The sequence below is a fragment of the Pseudorca crassidens genome, chromosome X (assembly GCF_039906515.1).
Source record: "Pseudorca crassidens isolate mPseCra1 chromosome X, mPseCra1.hap1, whole genome shotgun sequence".
Taxonomy (NCBI): domain Eukaryota; kingdom Metazoa; phylum Chordata; class Mammalia; order Artiodactyla; family Delphinidae; genus Pseudorca; species Pseudorca crassidens.
Genome location: NC_090317.1, coordinates 75323782 through 75340200, shown reverse-complemented (window position 1 = coordinate 75340200; position 16419 = coordinate 75323782). Strand labels below are relative to the sequence as shown.

At 36.3% G+C, this 16419-nt stretch overlaps 1 protein-coding gene across 6 annotated transcripts in view; it reads right to left on the bottom strand.

Annotated features, from left to right (window-relative positions):
* The window catches only part of OPHN1 (oligophrenin 1), a 602961-nt gene that overhangs the window by 138695 nt on the left and 447847 nt on the right, over positions 1-16419 (bottom strand). For all 6 annotated transcript variants that reach the window (XM_067724252.1, XM_067724257.1, XM_067724254.1 and 3 more), the window contains one exon: positions 2433-2517. In XM_067724252.1, coding sequence (XP_067580353.1) covers positions 2433-2517 — 85 coding nt within the window. The remainder of the gene's footprint in view (positions 1-2432; positions 2518-16419) is intronic.

Below are 16419 nucleotides of genomic sequence, written 5' to 3'. Positions count from 1 at the left end.
TCCAAGTTTACTCCCTAAATCTCTTGAATATGCTTATTTCTATCTATCCCCACCGCTACTCCCTAGTCCACACAGAAGCATCATCTCTTTCCGGGACCACAGCAATAGCTTGCTAATTGGTTTCCACCTCTACTTATTTTGCCTCTCTCTAATCTCATCTCTCTATGTTTTTCTCAAAATGCAAATCTCATCATATAACCTCCTGCTTAAAAATCTTTCAATATATTCTCATTCCTTTTAATACAAATTCATACCCCAATTCTTAAAATGTCCTAAAAGCCCTTGTATGATCTGGCCCCTACATATCTCTCCCTCCCTGTCTACACTCAATACTCCACGTAAACTGGTACATGTAGTTTCTTAAAAGGGTCTTCCTCTTGCTTCAAAGTCTTTGCATATGAAGTTATTTCTGTCTGGAAATGCCTCCCTCCATCCCCAGTTGACTCCAAGTTATAATTCAAACATCATTCCAAACTAAAAACCAGAATAAGTTAGGCCTTCCTATTATATGACTGCATAGCACCTTGCACTTTTCCTTCAGAGAACTTATCATAGCACATTATATTTGTATAATTATTTGTCTTTTGTCCACTTCACTGGACTATAACCTTTTTAAGGTCATATCTACTCACAACTGTATGGCTACTGCCAGACACCATGCTAGGCATAGAGTAGGTCAGGAAATGTTTACTGAATGGTTTAGTGAACGGTAGAATAAATGAATGCAAAGAGATGTGTAATGTTGGAGCATATTTACATGCTGAGAGGAAAAAGCCTGTTGAATGAGAGAGGGTAAAGATACAGAAGAGAGAAGGGATGTTTTTTACAGTAATTTTCTAGAAGTGTTGGAGACAAGGGGTGAGTTAGGTGCCTAGAACACAGATGGAGGAAGTCGACTATGAAAATACTGACACATTTAAGAAATCTAAAGGGTGTTGACTGGCTAGTACATATTAAATGTTCATGGATAAGACACTTAAGAACAAATATCTCTTATTGGGGGTACAGGCCACTCAAACTTTCAGGCTCGATCTTCTCATCTTTCAAAAGAGCTACACTGCTTGTTATGGGATAAGCTGGGAAAGACGTAATGTGGGAGGGACTTACTCTATATAAATCTCTGAAAAAACTAACTCCTTTTAAGGAGGCTAGAGACACAGAGTTATTTACTTGCATTATTCTCATCATCACGAGTCTCCTGAAAGTATGCATAGCAGATTGCTCTGTCTTTCTTAAATTACCCAAGCAACTCCAAGAAGGCCACAGCCCCTGGGCAGTGGGGAATAGGGGAATAAGGTGCTCCAATACCAGTGGCCTTATAAGTCAGAGATACTTAGGTTCAAATAATATGAGCCACGATCATGAATATCACTTAATGGGGGAGGGATATGATTTAATTTCTTCATCTGTAAAATGAGTATGGTAACACCTACCTTATAAGATTATTGTGAGAAAAAAACAATGATATTGTCAACGTAAGCAACTAGAACACAGCCTAGCACAGAATAAACCCTCCAACACCAGTGCTTTTCTTCTTCGGCATATGCAGGAGAAATACCCCTGGAAAGAGCATTCATGTTTACTTAAAGTTCTAAGATGATGCTACAGCAGAAGGTCATTTAATAGCAATATCTGGGACCCAATCTATTTTGGATTAATGACATTTCCCATAGCTAAAGTACCTATCTTAATGTCTAAAGAGTACAGTAATTGAAAAGAAGACATTTTACCACATAAAGTATGGTGCATACATGGGACATAGAAAATGGTAAGAAATGAATGACTTTAAAAAGTGCATATGTCACAAATATTTTTACGTAATATAAATCTATGCCAATAAACTGAATGATATATTCATCATCATTGTGCATCCCCAAATTTTGCTTGTAAGTTAATTTTTTTCCCGACTGCCATCACTTCATTCAGTTCTAACATTTTTATGGTTGTAGTTTTTTGGTTTTTATTGCCATTTTAACAAAAGACATACAAATACACAAATTATGTTTGTGTAAATGCAATTTAATGTTTCAAAATGGTTATTATCCACCAAAACATGTTAACAACCTTGAAATGTCACAACTCTTGATTTTACTAGTGAGTCCATTTGTGACATCACCCTATCTGTGCACAATGGCAAAACTTCAATTATTTTAAGGGCGTGATTTTTAAATAATCTTTTTTAAAGCCAATTTTCTTCAAAAAAGCCATATTTCAATAACTATTCTATTATTTTAATGCTTCCCTCGCTTAAATTCCCAAATTTTAAAAAGTCTCCTAATGCACATTCTTCTTTGACAGAAATTTTTTTCACTATTTTTTTCTTTAGCAATCCTATCCAACCTCCCAAAATTGGGACCACATTAACTCCAATCTCCATCCAGAAATATTTCATCAACTCTGAAAAGGAATGTTCCAAATCATATCAGATATACCTGAGGTAGAATTTCAAGGAGCTGGTGATTGTCTTAATGTCCCAGTCACTATTATGAAAATCAACATCTCCTGGACATTTAGGATCTATTTGAGAAGAAAAAAATGAGAAATAAGTTAACATTCCACAAGATCTTACATTTTATCTTACATTTAAAGTGCATTAATTAAAAGATGGTTACTCTAACCAGTTTTCAAAAGATGAAAACTTTACAACAAACATGTTTTTGAGGTCTCAAAAATTCCCTTATATTCCAGCTAGGGATGTAAGGAGCTTGGAAGCCACCTCTTTCATTCACACAATAAGAAAAAAAAATGGAACAAACTGAAAGTCAACTCCTCTTAGTTCCATCAGAGAACTGAGGTCATAGGGCAAACTGAATAAACAGACAGGCACATACAGAGAATCAAAACTTATAGAGCAGAAGCCCAAGGTTAGAAAACTCCTTGGGAAACAGTACAGGGCTAGGAAAACCCAATCTGTAATTGGCAAATTGCTAGTGGCTCAGTGTGGACAAGATGATTGAGAGTTAAAAATTTTAAGCAGGCCCAGTCCTAGGGGACTCCCAAGTTTTTGTGAGTTTTACCTCCAGGAGCCCTATCAGGTTCTCACAGTGAAGATCTGAGAAAAATTCCCTCATGTTACTGTAATTCTGAGAAGGGGATAAGAAAATTAGCCATTTAAAAATATGCACAGAGCATTTCATTCTTCTTAATAAGGCCTACCCTCAAGAGAAACTACTTTAACAGAGCTTAACTGACCTGGGAAGGGGGAAATTTCCCAATTCCAGATATGAAATCCCTTCCTGTCTCTTCCAAGGGAGAAAACTGAAACAAAACTGAGAAATGCTTGTGAAAGTCACAGGCCAGAAGTACAGGTTCACTAAAATACTGACACATAACTGTAGAATTGTAGAACACTACCCCTGCCCTCACACCTTACCACCATATCAACAGGCTTCCTGGATAATAACAAGGGAATATGACTAAAAGAATTATTCTTCTCAGACAATATTTAAGAAGTCTCTAGGGAAAACAAAAGACAAGAGAGGAAATAAAAACAAGGACACCAGAGGTAAGTTTAGCCCCTGAGACCTACAGTTACAGCAACCAAAAAACACAAGCTAAACTCTAGTCAGATAAATAAAACCTCATGCTAAAGACCCATTTACCTCAGTTCCTTTTACCCATAATGTCTGGCTTGCAACAAAAATTACAAGAAAACACTAAAAGACAAAAAAAGTTTCAAGAAACACAGAAAGCATCACAATAAGACTCAGATATGGCAGATACTTTATAATTATCAAACTAGGAATTTAAAACAACTATGATTAATATACCAAGGACCATAATGGGTAAAGTGGACAACATTAAAAAAAGGAGTTGGATTAATGTAAGCAGAGAGATAGAAGCCTTAAGAAAGAATCAAAAGGAAATTTTAGAAATCAGAAACACCATAAAAGAATGAAGAATTCCTTTGATGGACACAGGTGAGAAAATAATCAGTGAACTTGAAGATATGTCAGTATAAACTTCCAAAAATAAAATGCAATGAGGAAAAAAAGAAAGAAAGAAAAAGACAGAAGAGAATATCCAAAAACTGTGGGACAATAACAAAAGGTGTAACATACATGCAATGGGAATACTAGAAGGAGAAGAAAGAGAAAGAATATCCAAAAACTGTGGGACAATAACAAAAGGTGTAACATACATGCAATGGGAATACTAGAAGGAGAAGAAAGAGAAAAAGGAACAGCAGAAATATCTTAAGCAATGATGACTGAGAATTTCTGAAAACTAATAATAAACACAAAACCACAAATCCAGGAATCTTGGAAAACACCAATCAGGATACATATCAAAAGAATCTACACCTAGGTATTCCACAATCAAACTGAATAAAACCAAAGACAAAGAAAAAATCTTGATAGAAGCCAGAAGAAAAACACACCTTACTGAAGGAAGAGCACAATAAGAATTATTCCAACTTTTCTCAAGAAACCATGTAAACAAGAAGAGAGTGGAATGAAATATTTAAAGTGTTAAAAGGAAAAAAAAGACCAGCCTGAAAGAAAGAAATTACCTTTCAAAGATGAATGAGAAATAAATACTTTCTCAGATAAACAAAAGACAATAGAGGAAATAAAAACAAGGACAATTGTTTGATCTACAAATCTACAATTTGAGAAAATTTGTCACCAGTAGATCTCCCTTGCAAGGGATGTTAAAAGAAGTTCTTCACAGAGAAACCTATAGGTCAATAATTCATATTTACATAAAGAAATGAAGAGTATTAGAGGAGGAATAAATGAAGGTAAACAAAACACTATTACTCTTATTATTAACTGGTCTAAGAGATAAAAGTTTAAAATAATAGCAACAATGTATTCAGTGATTATAGCTTATGGAAAGTGAAATGAATGACAAAAATGTTATAAGGGATTAAAGAGAGGAATTAGAAACATTCTGTTATAAAGTACTGGCACTAACAGTGTAGTGGTATGGTATTATTTGAAAGAGGACTTGGATAAATTGTAAATGTATGTTGCAAATGCAAGGGCAACCACTAAAAATGAGTTTTAAAAAAGTATAATTTATACGTTAACAGAATAGAAAAAATAGAATCATAAAAAATACTCAGTTAAACCCAGAGAAGGCAGAAAAAGAGTGGAAAATGAAAAGAGAAATGAAGAACAAGGACCATGACCAGAAAAATGTAGCAAGTATGGTAGGTATTTATCCAACTATATCAATAATCACTTTAAATGTCAACGGTATAAATACACCAATGAAAATACACAGACTGTCAGAGTGTATTATAAAATAAGACTTAATTATATATTATCTACAAGAAACCGACTTCAAATATAAAGAGACATATAGATTAAAAAAGGGACGGAGAACGATATACCACGCTAACATTAATCAAAAACAAAGCTGAGGTAGCTCTATTCATTTCAAACAAAGCAGACTTCAGATCAAGGAAATTATCAGGGATAAAGAGGGCCATTAAATAGAAGGATTAATTCTCCAAGGATACATACCTATCCTTAAAAGATATGCATCCAACAAAAAAGCACTGAAACATGTGCTTTTCAACACCCCTTTATTGGTAATTGACAGATACAATGGTTAAAAAATCAGTAAGTAATTGAACTGAACAGCATCATCAATCAGCTGGATTTAATTGACATTTATAGACTACTTCATCCAACAAAAGCGAATACACATTCTTCTAAAGTTCATATAGAACATTCATTAAGATAGACCACATTCTGGGCCATAAAACAGACCTTAATAAATTCAAAAGAATAAAACCTTACACCAATATGAAATTAAACTAGAAAGAAATAACAGTAATATAATATTCAATGAAATCCCTATCAAAATACAAATGGCATTTTCCACAAAAGTAGAACAAATAATTCTAAAATTTGTATGGAAACACAAGACCCCAAATAGCCAAAACAAACTTGAGAAAGAAGTACAGAAGTAGACGTATCACATGTCCTGAATTCAAACTATACTACAAAGCTACAGTAATAAAAATAGTATGGTACTGGCACAAAAACAGTCCCATAGATCAATGAAACAGCATAGAGCATCCAGAAATAAACCCATGCTTATATAGTAAATTAACCTATGACAAAGGAGGCAAGAATATACCATGGAGAGAAGACCCTCTTTCCAATAAATGGTTTGGGAAAACTGGACAGCTAGTTACATGCAGAAGAATCAAACTGGACTACTTTCTCATGCCACATACAAAAATAAACTCAAAATGAATTAAACGCTTAAATACAAGACCTGAAACCATAAAACATCTAGAAGAAAACATAAGTGGTAGGCTCTTTGATATCAGTCTTAGTAATATTTTTTGGAATATGTCTCCTCAGGCAAGGAAAATAAAAGCAAAAAAAAAAGTGAGACTACATCAACTTACAAAGCTTTTGCACAGAAAAGGAAACTATCAACAAAATGAAAAGCCACCTTACTGAATGCAAGAAGATATTTGCAAATGATATATCCAACAAGAATATATATATATATATATATGTATACACACACACACATATACAACACACACACACACAACAAGGATATATACAAGGATAATATATATATATTATATTCAAAATATAAAAAAGAAATCATATAATTCCACTTCAAAGAAACCAACAACACAATTTTAAAAATGACAGAGGACATGAATAGAGATTTTTCCAAAGAAGATATACAGATAGCCACAGGCGCATGAAAAGATGTTCAAAATCATTAGGGAAATGCAAATCAAAACTACAATGAGCTAACACCTCACATCTGTCAGAATGGCTATTATCAAAAAGACAAGAAATAGTAAGTGTTGGTGAAGATGTGGAGAAAAGAACACTCATTCACTGTTGGTAGGAATGTACACTGGTGCAGCCCCTATGGAAAGCAATATGAAGATTCCTTAAAAAATTGAAAATAAAACTACCATAAAATCCAGAAACTCCACTCTGGGTATTTATGCGAAGAAAATGAAAACACTAATTTGAAAAGATATATGCACCCATATGTTAGGTTCAACCTAAGTGTCCATCGACAAATGAATGGATAAGGAATATATGTTATATATACATAGTGGAATATTACTCAGCCATAAAAAAGAATGAAATCTTGCTACTTGTTACAGCATGGGTGGACCTAGGGGGTATTATGCTAAGTGAAATAAGTCAGACAGAGTAAGACAAATACTGTATGATTTCACTTACATGTGGAATCTAAAAAAAACAAAACAAACGTGAAAACATAACCAAACAGAGTCACAGATAAAGAGAATAAACAGGTGGTTGTCAGTGGAGTAGTGGTTGAGGGGAGGAGAGAAATAGGTTAGGGAGATTAAACTTCTAGTTACATTATGAAATGTACAGTGTGGGGAATATAGTCAATAATTATGTAATATCTTTGTAAGGTGACAGATGACAACTATACTTATCATGGTGATCATTTTTAAATGTACAGAAATATTGAATCACTATCTTGTGTACCAGGAACTAACACACTGCTGTAGGTCAATTATACTTCAAAAACCAACAAACAAATTCAGAGAAAAAGAGATCAGCTTTGTGGTTATCAGAGACAGGGCATGGGGGAAGGGGGAATTAGATGAAGGTAGTCAAAAGGTACAAGCTTCTAGTTATAAGATCAGTAAGTACTAGATATGTAATTTACAACATGACAAAGATAATTAACACTGCTCTATGTTGTATATGAAAGTTGTTAAAACAGTAAATCTTATTTTCTATTTCTTTTATGCTATATTTATATGAGACTATGGATTTTTAGTAAGCTTATTGTGGTAATCATTTCATGATGTATGTAAGTCAAATCATTATTTTGTACACCTTAAACATATATATGTCAATTATATCTCAATAAAAATGGAAGGAAAAATAGCGGTTAGTTGGAGTTGAGATATTCTGTAAGTATAAAATAGACACCACATTTTGAAGAATTAGTACAAAAAGGAATGTAAAATATCTCATTAATAATTTGTTATATTACATATTAAATTGGTAATATTCTTAATATATAGGGTTAAATAAAGTTTATGATTTAAAAAAAAAGTCTAAGTTCAATGTCTTATCTAAATATCATCTAAATCAGATACTGGTGAGATAATTCACCCTGAAGCAAACTGCTCTCCAGCTGGCAACCTGCGAAATCAAGCATGTTAGGTGCTTCCAAAATACAAACATGGGACAGGCATAGAACAAACACTCCCATTCCAAAAGGAAGAAATAAGAAAATAGAAAGGGGTACTGGTACTGAGCAAGTCCCAAAACTTAAGGCCAGTTTGTATGGGGATCCTGCCTTCTAGACACACTGGGGTAGTGGTCCTGTCCCCAAGGCTTTGGGTGGCCCTGCTCCCATGGCTTGGTCGGCACAGCACATTCTGCAGCTCTCCTGGGTCAGAGTTCAGTGCGGGTGACTCCCAAGCTGAAACTGCATACATGTGGTTCTACTAGTCCGGGGTAATGGAGGCAGCCCCATTCCCACAGCTCCATTTGGCATTGCACCAGTGGGGACTCTCTGTGGTGGCCATGGCTTACAACAGCCCTTTGCCTCCACCCATCAAAATACATGTGGAAGTAGTCACACCTCCATAGCTCTTGCACTCTGCATGCTGGCAGAGAAGGTGCTGCAGTGATGCCCACAAGGTTTAGTGCCTATGCCCTCCAGAGGGGCAACCACTTTAAGCTTGTGCCTGTGCTTCCCCTTATATAATCCTTTTCTCTCAGAAGAGTGTCTGGCATATAGTAGGTAAGCTTCATCCTTTTGCACTAAGTAAAGGCAAAAGATTCCCAGCTATAGAATCAACACTTCAATTGCTTGAATGAGAATAATATCCTCCTATATAAATTGGTAATTGGTATATTCTGAAGATTACTGCAGCCTTATTTGTGTAAAATCTTGGCCCTGCCCAAGGCCTGTCCATTCTCAGTGAAAGTAAAGTGGCCATAAATTTAGCCATGTGTCGCATTTAGGCTTCTTAATCTTCAAAAGAACCTATCTACCCAAATTTCAGCTCATTTGATTGTAAAACATATGGGTCTGCATGTAACTGACATGACTATGATTTCTGAATTCCAATTACTTCTCAGAGAATGCCAATTTCAGCTTTATATTGCCTAATTCTTATGCACATCTTTGTGACAAGATAGTATTTATAGAGAATTATTGGAGAAACATGCAGTCAAGATATTCCTCTAAGTTAGTGACTGAGATTTTCTTTTCCACCCAAACGAACTACCCTCTGAATCTGAGGTTTACCACAGCAGTGATTGTTGGAGTAATGTTTCGCTTTTCTACTCATTTGGACCTGAAAGTTTGAGCAAGAACTCAAACCAATATCTTACAAACCCAAATTTGACTCCTCCTTGTCTATAATGTAATAGAAACAACAAACTGAAAAGTTATTAGGGCCAGGAAAAGTCAATGTAGCTCAAAATAAGGGAAACACTCTGAAGAATCAGAATACAGGCATCCATCTGAAAAAAAAATACTGCAAGAAATAGAAAGTTTTAAAACTTTGGTGATAAGTTGTCAATATGATGAAAGGTGGCTTCAATAAAACTCAAATAGTAATGAAGATAAAAATTACCCTTAGATTAGGAATAGAAGGAAATATTTACAATAGTATGCTGGGAGAGGAGGGGAGCCTTGATTTGCAGCATTTGCCAAATTCTGTGGAGTGGGGCCAATTCCAAGCTACCACGATGTCAATAAACTTGAAGTTTGGAAAAGATGTGCAAAGTCAGGTCTCATGAGCCAGTATGAGCACATCCAGTACACCACTGAATCTGTCTCAAATGATCAGTTGATATCATAGTTAAAGCTTAAGATCAGAAGCCAGAAAGGAATCCTTCTTTCACCACTACTACTTATCATTGGATCAGAGTGTTTTGAACAATGATTCTCAAACCTAACTTCTAGAAATCTCTGAGAAACTTTGAAAATAACAATGTCCAGGCTCCTCTCCATGTAAAGTAAATCAGAACCTCTGGAGGTGAGTCTTGGTTGTTTTTTAAATTCTCCAGATGATTTTAATGAATGGCAAAGGCAGTGAACAGCTAGGACATTTAATGTAATTAAACAAGGAATAGGAAACTTAGAGCTGTTGGAAAGGAGATAGAGTAAGAATTATTTATCAATGACGTAACTGTCCACCCGAAAAACCCAAAATAAACAATTAAAAAATTGTTAAAACTCACAGGAAATCTTGTTAAAATCCTTGGTCAGAAAATAAAGATACAAAAATCATAAGCATCTTACACACTAGCAATAATCAGTTCAAAAATTTATTGATAATAGGAAAAATGGTACTCTGTGCATGTGTGTGTGTGTATATGTTATTTTTATAATCAAACCTAGGAATAAATATACGTAAACATTTAGGACTTATCTAGAAAAAAGTATAAAATATAAAAAGAAAACTGCATAAATGAAAACATATACTGTGATTCTGTACAGAAAGACTAAATATTGAAAAGTTATCAACTTGACTCCAATTAAATTTTAGATTTAATAGGATTCAAATAAAAATGTCAAAAAGCTTATGTTTTCTGGAACATGATAAAAAGTTTACATGGGACAATGAGTTGGCAAAAATGGTTTAAGCATTTTTTTAAAGAAGAATAATTGGGGAGAATTTGTGCTACTTGATAGGAAAATGATTAAAGATGCTACAACAATAACAAGGTCATACTAGTACAAGAATAACAAATGGAAAAAGTGAAGAGCTCATGAAAAGATCATCATGTAAATATAAGAACTTAATATACAATAAAAGCAGCATTATAAATCAGTGAAAAAAGAAGACATTCAATAAATGGAGCATAGAAAATTAATAATTTGGAAAAAATTCAGTTAGATCCCTATTTCACAACCAAACATATTCAATTTCAAATTAACAGAAGAATTAACATGTAAAAAAAACCATTCAATTCGCAGAAAACCAAATGAATTTTTATAGGCTCTTGGTTTGGGAATGACATTCTGAGCATATTAGAAAATGAAGTTTTGTATGCACCCTGGAGCACATCATGAATATACAGCAAGGTTAACAAGTTCTAGAAACTGGAACAGAGATGACCATTTGACAGCTATATTGGGGTCATCGTTTGATGTCGAATATGCACTGAAACTATGCATCCCCAAAATGAGCCTATAGTCAGGTGACAAACGGCACCAGAGACATTAGGGAAGCTTTGTGAAATACAGATTCCTGGATCCCAAGACAAGAGACTGTTTCATTGGGTCCAGGGTTAGGCCTGGGAAGTTTTGTTTTGTTTTGTTTTGTTTTTGAATAACAACTTCTCAAATGTGATTCTAGGGTGAGGCTGTTTTCCTGCTGTGTTTTGTTATGTGATAGATAATAAGATTGGGAGTAAAAATAATCATAGGAATATCTTGGTCAAAGTTCTAACCACCACTCCAAATGAGGGCACAATGTTTATTTCCCTCACATTTAGAGGCAGAAAAACAAAAAAAAAACACAACAAAAATACCCCCACAATAGCAAGGTCATAGTGGCTCCTCTAAAACACACGAGTCATGTCAGAGTGTACCAACTAATGAAGAAAACATGAGTAATATGATATTACTGTGAAAATTCTGGTTGCATTAATAGTAAGATAAGCTTTGATTACTTGCAGTTGATAAAACTGATCGACTGAGAGGAAGAAAGAGAAGTCACTAATAGAAAGTGGAGGAAAAATGAGACTATCAGTCTCTGACACAAGTCATGAAGGCAGTAATGATTAATGTGAGGATTGATCAGGTTCACCAAGTTACAGCCTTGCCAGCTCAGTCTCTTGCTTATCTCCCTTCTTCACTTATAAAACCCAGGGATGGCAGACTAAAGGAGAGCTGAAATAAAGGTCACTTGTCCTTTTGTTGTTGCTGTATATGTATGTGTCCCAAGTAGAGTGATAAAAGACAATACACTCATAGGAAAACAAATATTATAAACTACGGCTGCAGGAGATCTTCAAATATTTAATAACCAATAATGGCACATGGTTCCATCAATAAGCAGAGATACTGGTTGTAAACACCAGAAATAGCCACACTGATGCCTCCCAGCTATTTCAGACCTGGTTCCTGCTATATATGTAGAAGACAGGGGTGCTACCTGAAAAAAAGATGGAAGCAACCTTAGTTAGCTGATTAAAATAAATCCATATGTGATCTACTGGTTCTCCCTGTATTCAAATTATATCAAGATTATTAATAATATTTATAACCTTAAGAAAATAATTCTACTTTAGCAAATCTATGCAAAGTAAACATTAGAACGACTTCATCCACAAATTATGTAATCACAAAAAAGGAGACAAATAAAATGCTCAATAAGAAGGAAATGATCTGATAAATTTTGGTTCTTTTGTCTATCATAATATTATGCAGCCATTAAAATATTTGCAAAGCATTTTTAATCATATAGGAAATGCTTATGGTGAGGTAATTGTGGCCATGAAAAATCTAAATCTCCTTACACATCCTCCATAAATCAACACAGAACCACTAGAAACACATAAAAGTACACAAAGCCATGCCCTCCACATGAAAACACAGAGAACACCCAAATTCCAAATTAATTGTAAGTAGGAAAATAAACACCAAATCCCAGTGAGGTATCACTCATAGTCCCCCTCCACAAACCTTTGTAGAAAACAAGGGCAATGCTGGGCAAAGTTCATTCATGAGAAATAAAGAGGACTAGAGGTCTAAGATTAATCTAAAGCTAGCACCAGAAAGACAAAGTCTACAGAAAGTGTAAAAATACTGAAAGACAGTCAGGGTAGATCAGAGCACTTAGGGAAAGGTGTTCTAAGCAGTCTTCAAAAAGCAGTCTTGAGAGAGACCTTCAAGGTGGATGGAGGAGTAAGACGTAAAGATCACCTTCCTCCCCACAAATACATCAGAAATACATCTACATGTGGAACAACTCCTACAGAACACCTACTGAACGCTGGCAGAAGACCTCAGACTTCCCAAAAGGCAAGAAACTCCCCACGTACCTGGGTAGGGCAAAAAAAAAAAAAAAAAAGAAAAAACAGAGACAAAAGAATAGGGACAGGACCTGCACCTATTGGAGGGAGCTGTGAAGGAGGAAAAGTTTCCACACACTAGGAAGTCCCTTCACTGGCGGTGACAGAGGGGTGGTGGTGGGGAAGCTTTGGAGCCACGGAGGAGAGCACAAAAAGGCACGCAGAGGGCAAAGCAGACAGATTCCTGCGCAGAGGATCAGTGCCGACCAGCATTCACCAGCTTGAGAGGCTTGTCTGCTCACCCGACAGGGCGGGTGGAGGCTGGGAGCTGAGGCTTGGGCTTCAGAGGTCAGATCCCAGGGAGAGGACTGGGGTTGCCTATGTGAACACAGCCTGAAGTGGGCTAGTGTGCCACAGCTAGCCGGGAGGGAGTGCAGGAAAGTGTCTGGAACTGCCTAAGAGGCAAGAGACCATTGTTTCAGGGTGCGCAAGAAGAGGGGATTCAGAGCACCGCCTAAATGAGCATCCAGAGTCAGGCGCAATCCGCGGCTACCAGCGCAGACACCAGAGACGGGCGTGACATGTTAAGGCTGCTGCTGTAGCCACCAAGAAGCCTGTGTGCAAGCACAAGTCACTAACCACACCTGCCCTCCCGGGAGCCTGTGCAGCCTGCCACTGCCAGGGTTCCATGATCCAGGGACAACTTCCCTGGGAGAACACACGGCACACTTCAGGCTGTTGCAACATCACACCGACCTCTGCCACTGCAGGCTCACCCCGCATTTTGTACCCCTCCCTTCCCCTGGTCTGAGTGAGCCAGAGACCCCTAATCAGCTGCTACTTTAACCCTGTCCTGCATGGGCAGGGAACAGATGCCCTCAGGCGACCTACAGGCAGAGGCAGTGTCAAATCCAAAGCTGAACCCCAGGAGCTCTGTGAACAAAGAAGAGAAAGGGAATTTTTTCCCAGAAGCCTCAGGAGCAGCAGATTAAACCTCCACAATCAACTTCATTCACCTTGCAACTCTGGAAGAACTGAATAGACAATGAATCATCCCAAAATGGAGGCAGTGGACATTGGGAGTGACTGTAGACTTCAGGTTTGCTTTCTCCATCTAATTTGTGTCTGGTCTTATGTTTATCTCAGTTTAGAATTTAGAGTTTATTATTATTGGAAGATTTGTTTATTGATATGGTTAATCTCTTCCTTTTTGTATAGATATAGATATATACATTTTTATCCTTTTTCTCTTTTTGTGAGTGGGTATGTGTACGCTTTTTTGTGTAATTTTGTCTGTATAGCTTTGCTTTTACCATTTGTCCTAGGGTTATGTCTGTCCGTTTTTTTTGTTGTTTGTTTGGGGTTTTTTTGTATAGTTTTTAGTGCTTGTTATCATTAGTGGATTTGTTTTTTCATTTGGTTGCTCTCTTCTTTCTTTCTTTTCTTTCTTTACTACTATTTAATATTTTTAACTTTTAATAATTAAAAAAATATTTTAATAACTTTATTTTATTTCTTTCTTTCTCTCTTCTTCCCTTTTCTTCTGAGCCGTGTGGCTGACAGGGTGTTGGTGCTGTGGCCAGCTGTCAGACCTGTACCTCTTAGGTGAGAGACCCGAGCTCAGGCCACTAGCCCACCAGAGACCACCCAGCTCCACATAATATCAACTGGAAAAAGATCTCCCAGAGATCTCCATCTCAATGCGAAGACCCAGATCCACTCAATGACCAGCAAGCTACAGTGCTGGACACACTATGCCAAACAACAAGCAAGACAGGAACAAAACCCCACCCATTAGCACAGAGGCTACCTAATATCATAATAAGGTCACAGACACCCCAAAACACACCACGAGATGCAGTCCTGCCATCAGAAAGACAAGACCGAGCCTCATCCACCAGAACACAGGCACCAGTCCCCTCCACAAGGAAACCTACACAACCCACTGAACCAACTTTAGCCACTAGGGGCAGAGACCAAAAACAATGGGAACTACAAACATGCAGCCTGCGAAAAGGAGATACCAAACACAGTAAGTGAAGCAAAAGGAGAAGAAAGAGAAGCAAACAGTAGATGAAGGAGCAAGGTAAAAACCCACCAGACCAAACAAATTAAGAGGAAATAGGCAGTCTACCTGAAAAATAATTCAGAGTAATGACAGTAAAGATGATCTAAAATCTTGGAAATTCAACAGAGAAAATAAAAGAAATGTTTAACAAGCACCTAGAATAACTAAAAAGAAAACAAACAATGAAGAACAACACAATAAATGATATTAAAAATTCTCTAGAAGGAAACAATAGCAGAATAACTGAGGCAGAAGAATAGAAAAGTGACCTCAAAGATAAAATAGTGGAAATAACTACCACAGAGCAGAATAAAGAAAAAAGAATGAAAAGAATTGAGGACAGTCTCAGAGATCTCTGGGAACAATGAATGCACCAATATTCGAACTATAGGTTCCCAGAAGAAAAAGAGAAAAACAAAGGGACTGAGAAAATATTTGAAGAGATTATAGTTGAAAACTTCCCTAATATGGGAAAGGAAATAGTCAATCAAATCCAGGAAGCACACAGAGTCCCATACAGGATACATCCAAGGAGCAACACACCAAGACACATAGTAATCAAACTATCAAAAACTAGATACAAAGAAAAAATAGTAAAAGCAGCAAGGGAAAAACAACAAATACCTTACAAGGGAATCTCCATAAGGTTAACCACTGATTTTTCAGCAGAAACTCTGCAAGTCAGAAGGGAGTGGCAGAACATTTTTTAAGTGATGAAAGGAAAAAACATACAACCAAGATTACTCTACCCAGCAAGGATCTCACTCATATTTGAGGGAGAAATTAATACATTACAGACAAACAAAAGCTAAGAGAATTAAGCAATAGCAAACCAGCTTTATAAAAAATGCTAAAGGAACTTCTCTAGGGAGGAAACACAAGAGAAGGAAAAACCCTACAATAGAAAACTCAAAACAATTAAGAAAATGGTAATAGGAATATACATATCCATAACTACCTTAAATGTAAATGAATTAAATGCTCCAACCAAAAGACATAGACTGGCTAAATGGACAGCAAAACAAGACCAGTATATATGCTGTCTACAAGAGACCCATTTCAGACCTAGGGAAATATACAGACTGGAAGTGAGGGGATGGAAAAAGATATTCCGTGCAAATGGAAATCAAAAGAAAGCTGGAGTAGCAATTCTCACATCAGACAAAATAGACTTTAAAATAAAGCCTATTATGAGAGACAAAGAAGGACACTACATAATGATCAAGGGACCATTCCAAGAAGAAGATATAACAATTGTAAATATTGATGAACCCAACATAGGAAAACCTCAATACATAAGGCAAATTCTAACAGCAAACGGGAAACCAGCAGTAACACAATCATAGTAGGGGACTTTAACACCCCACTTCCACCAATGGACAG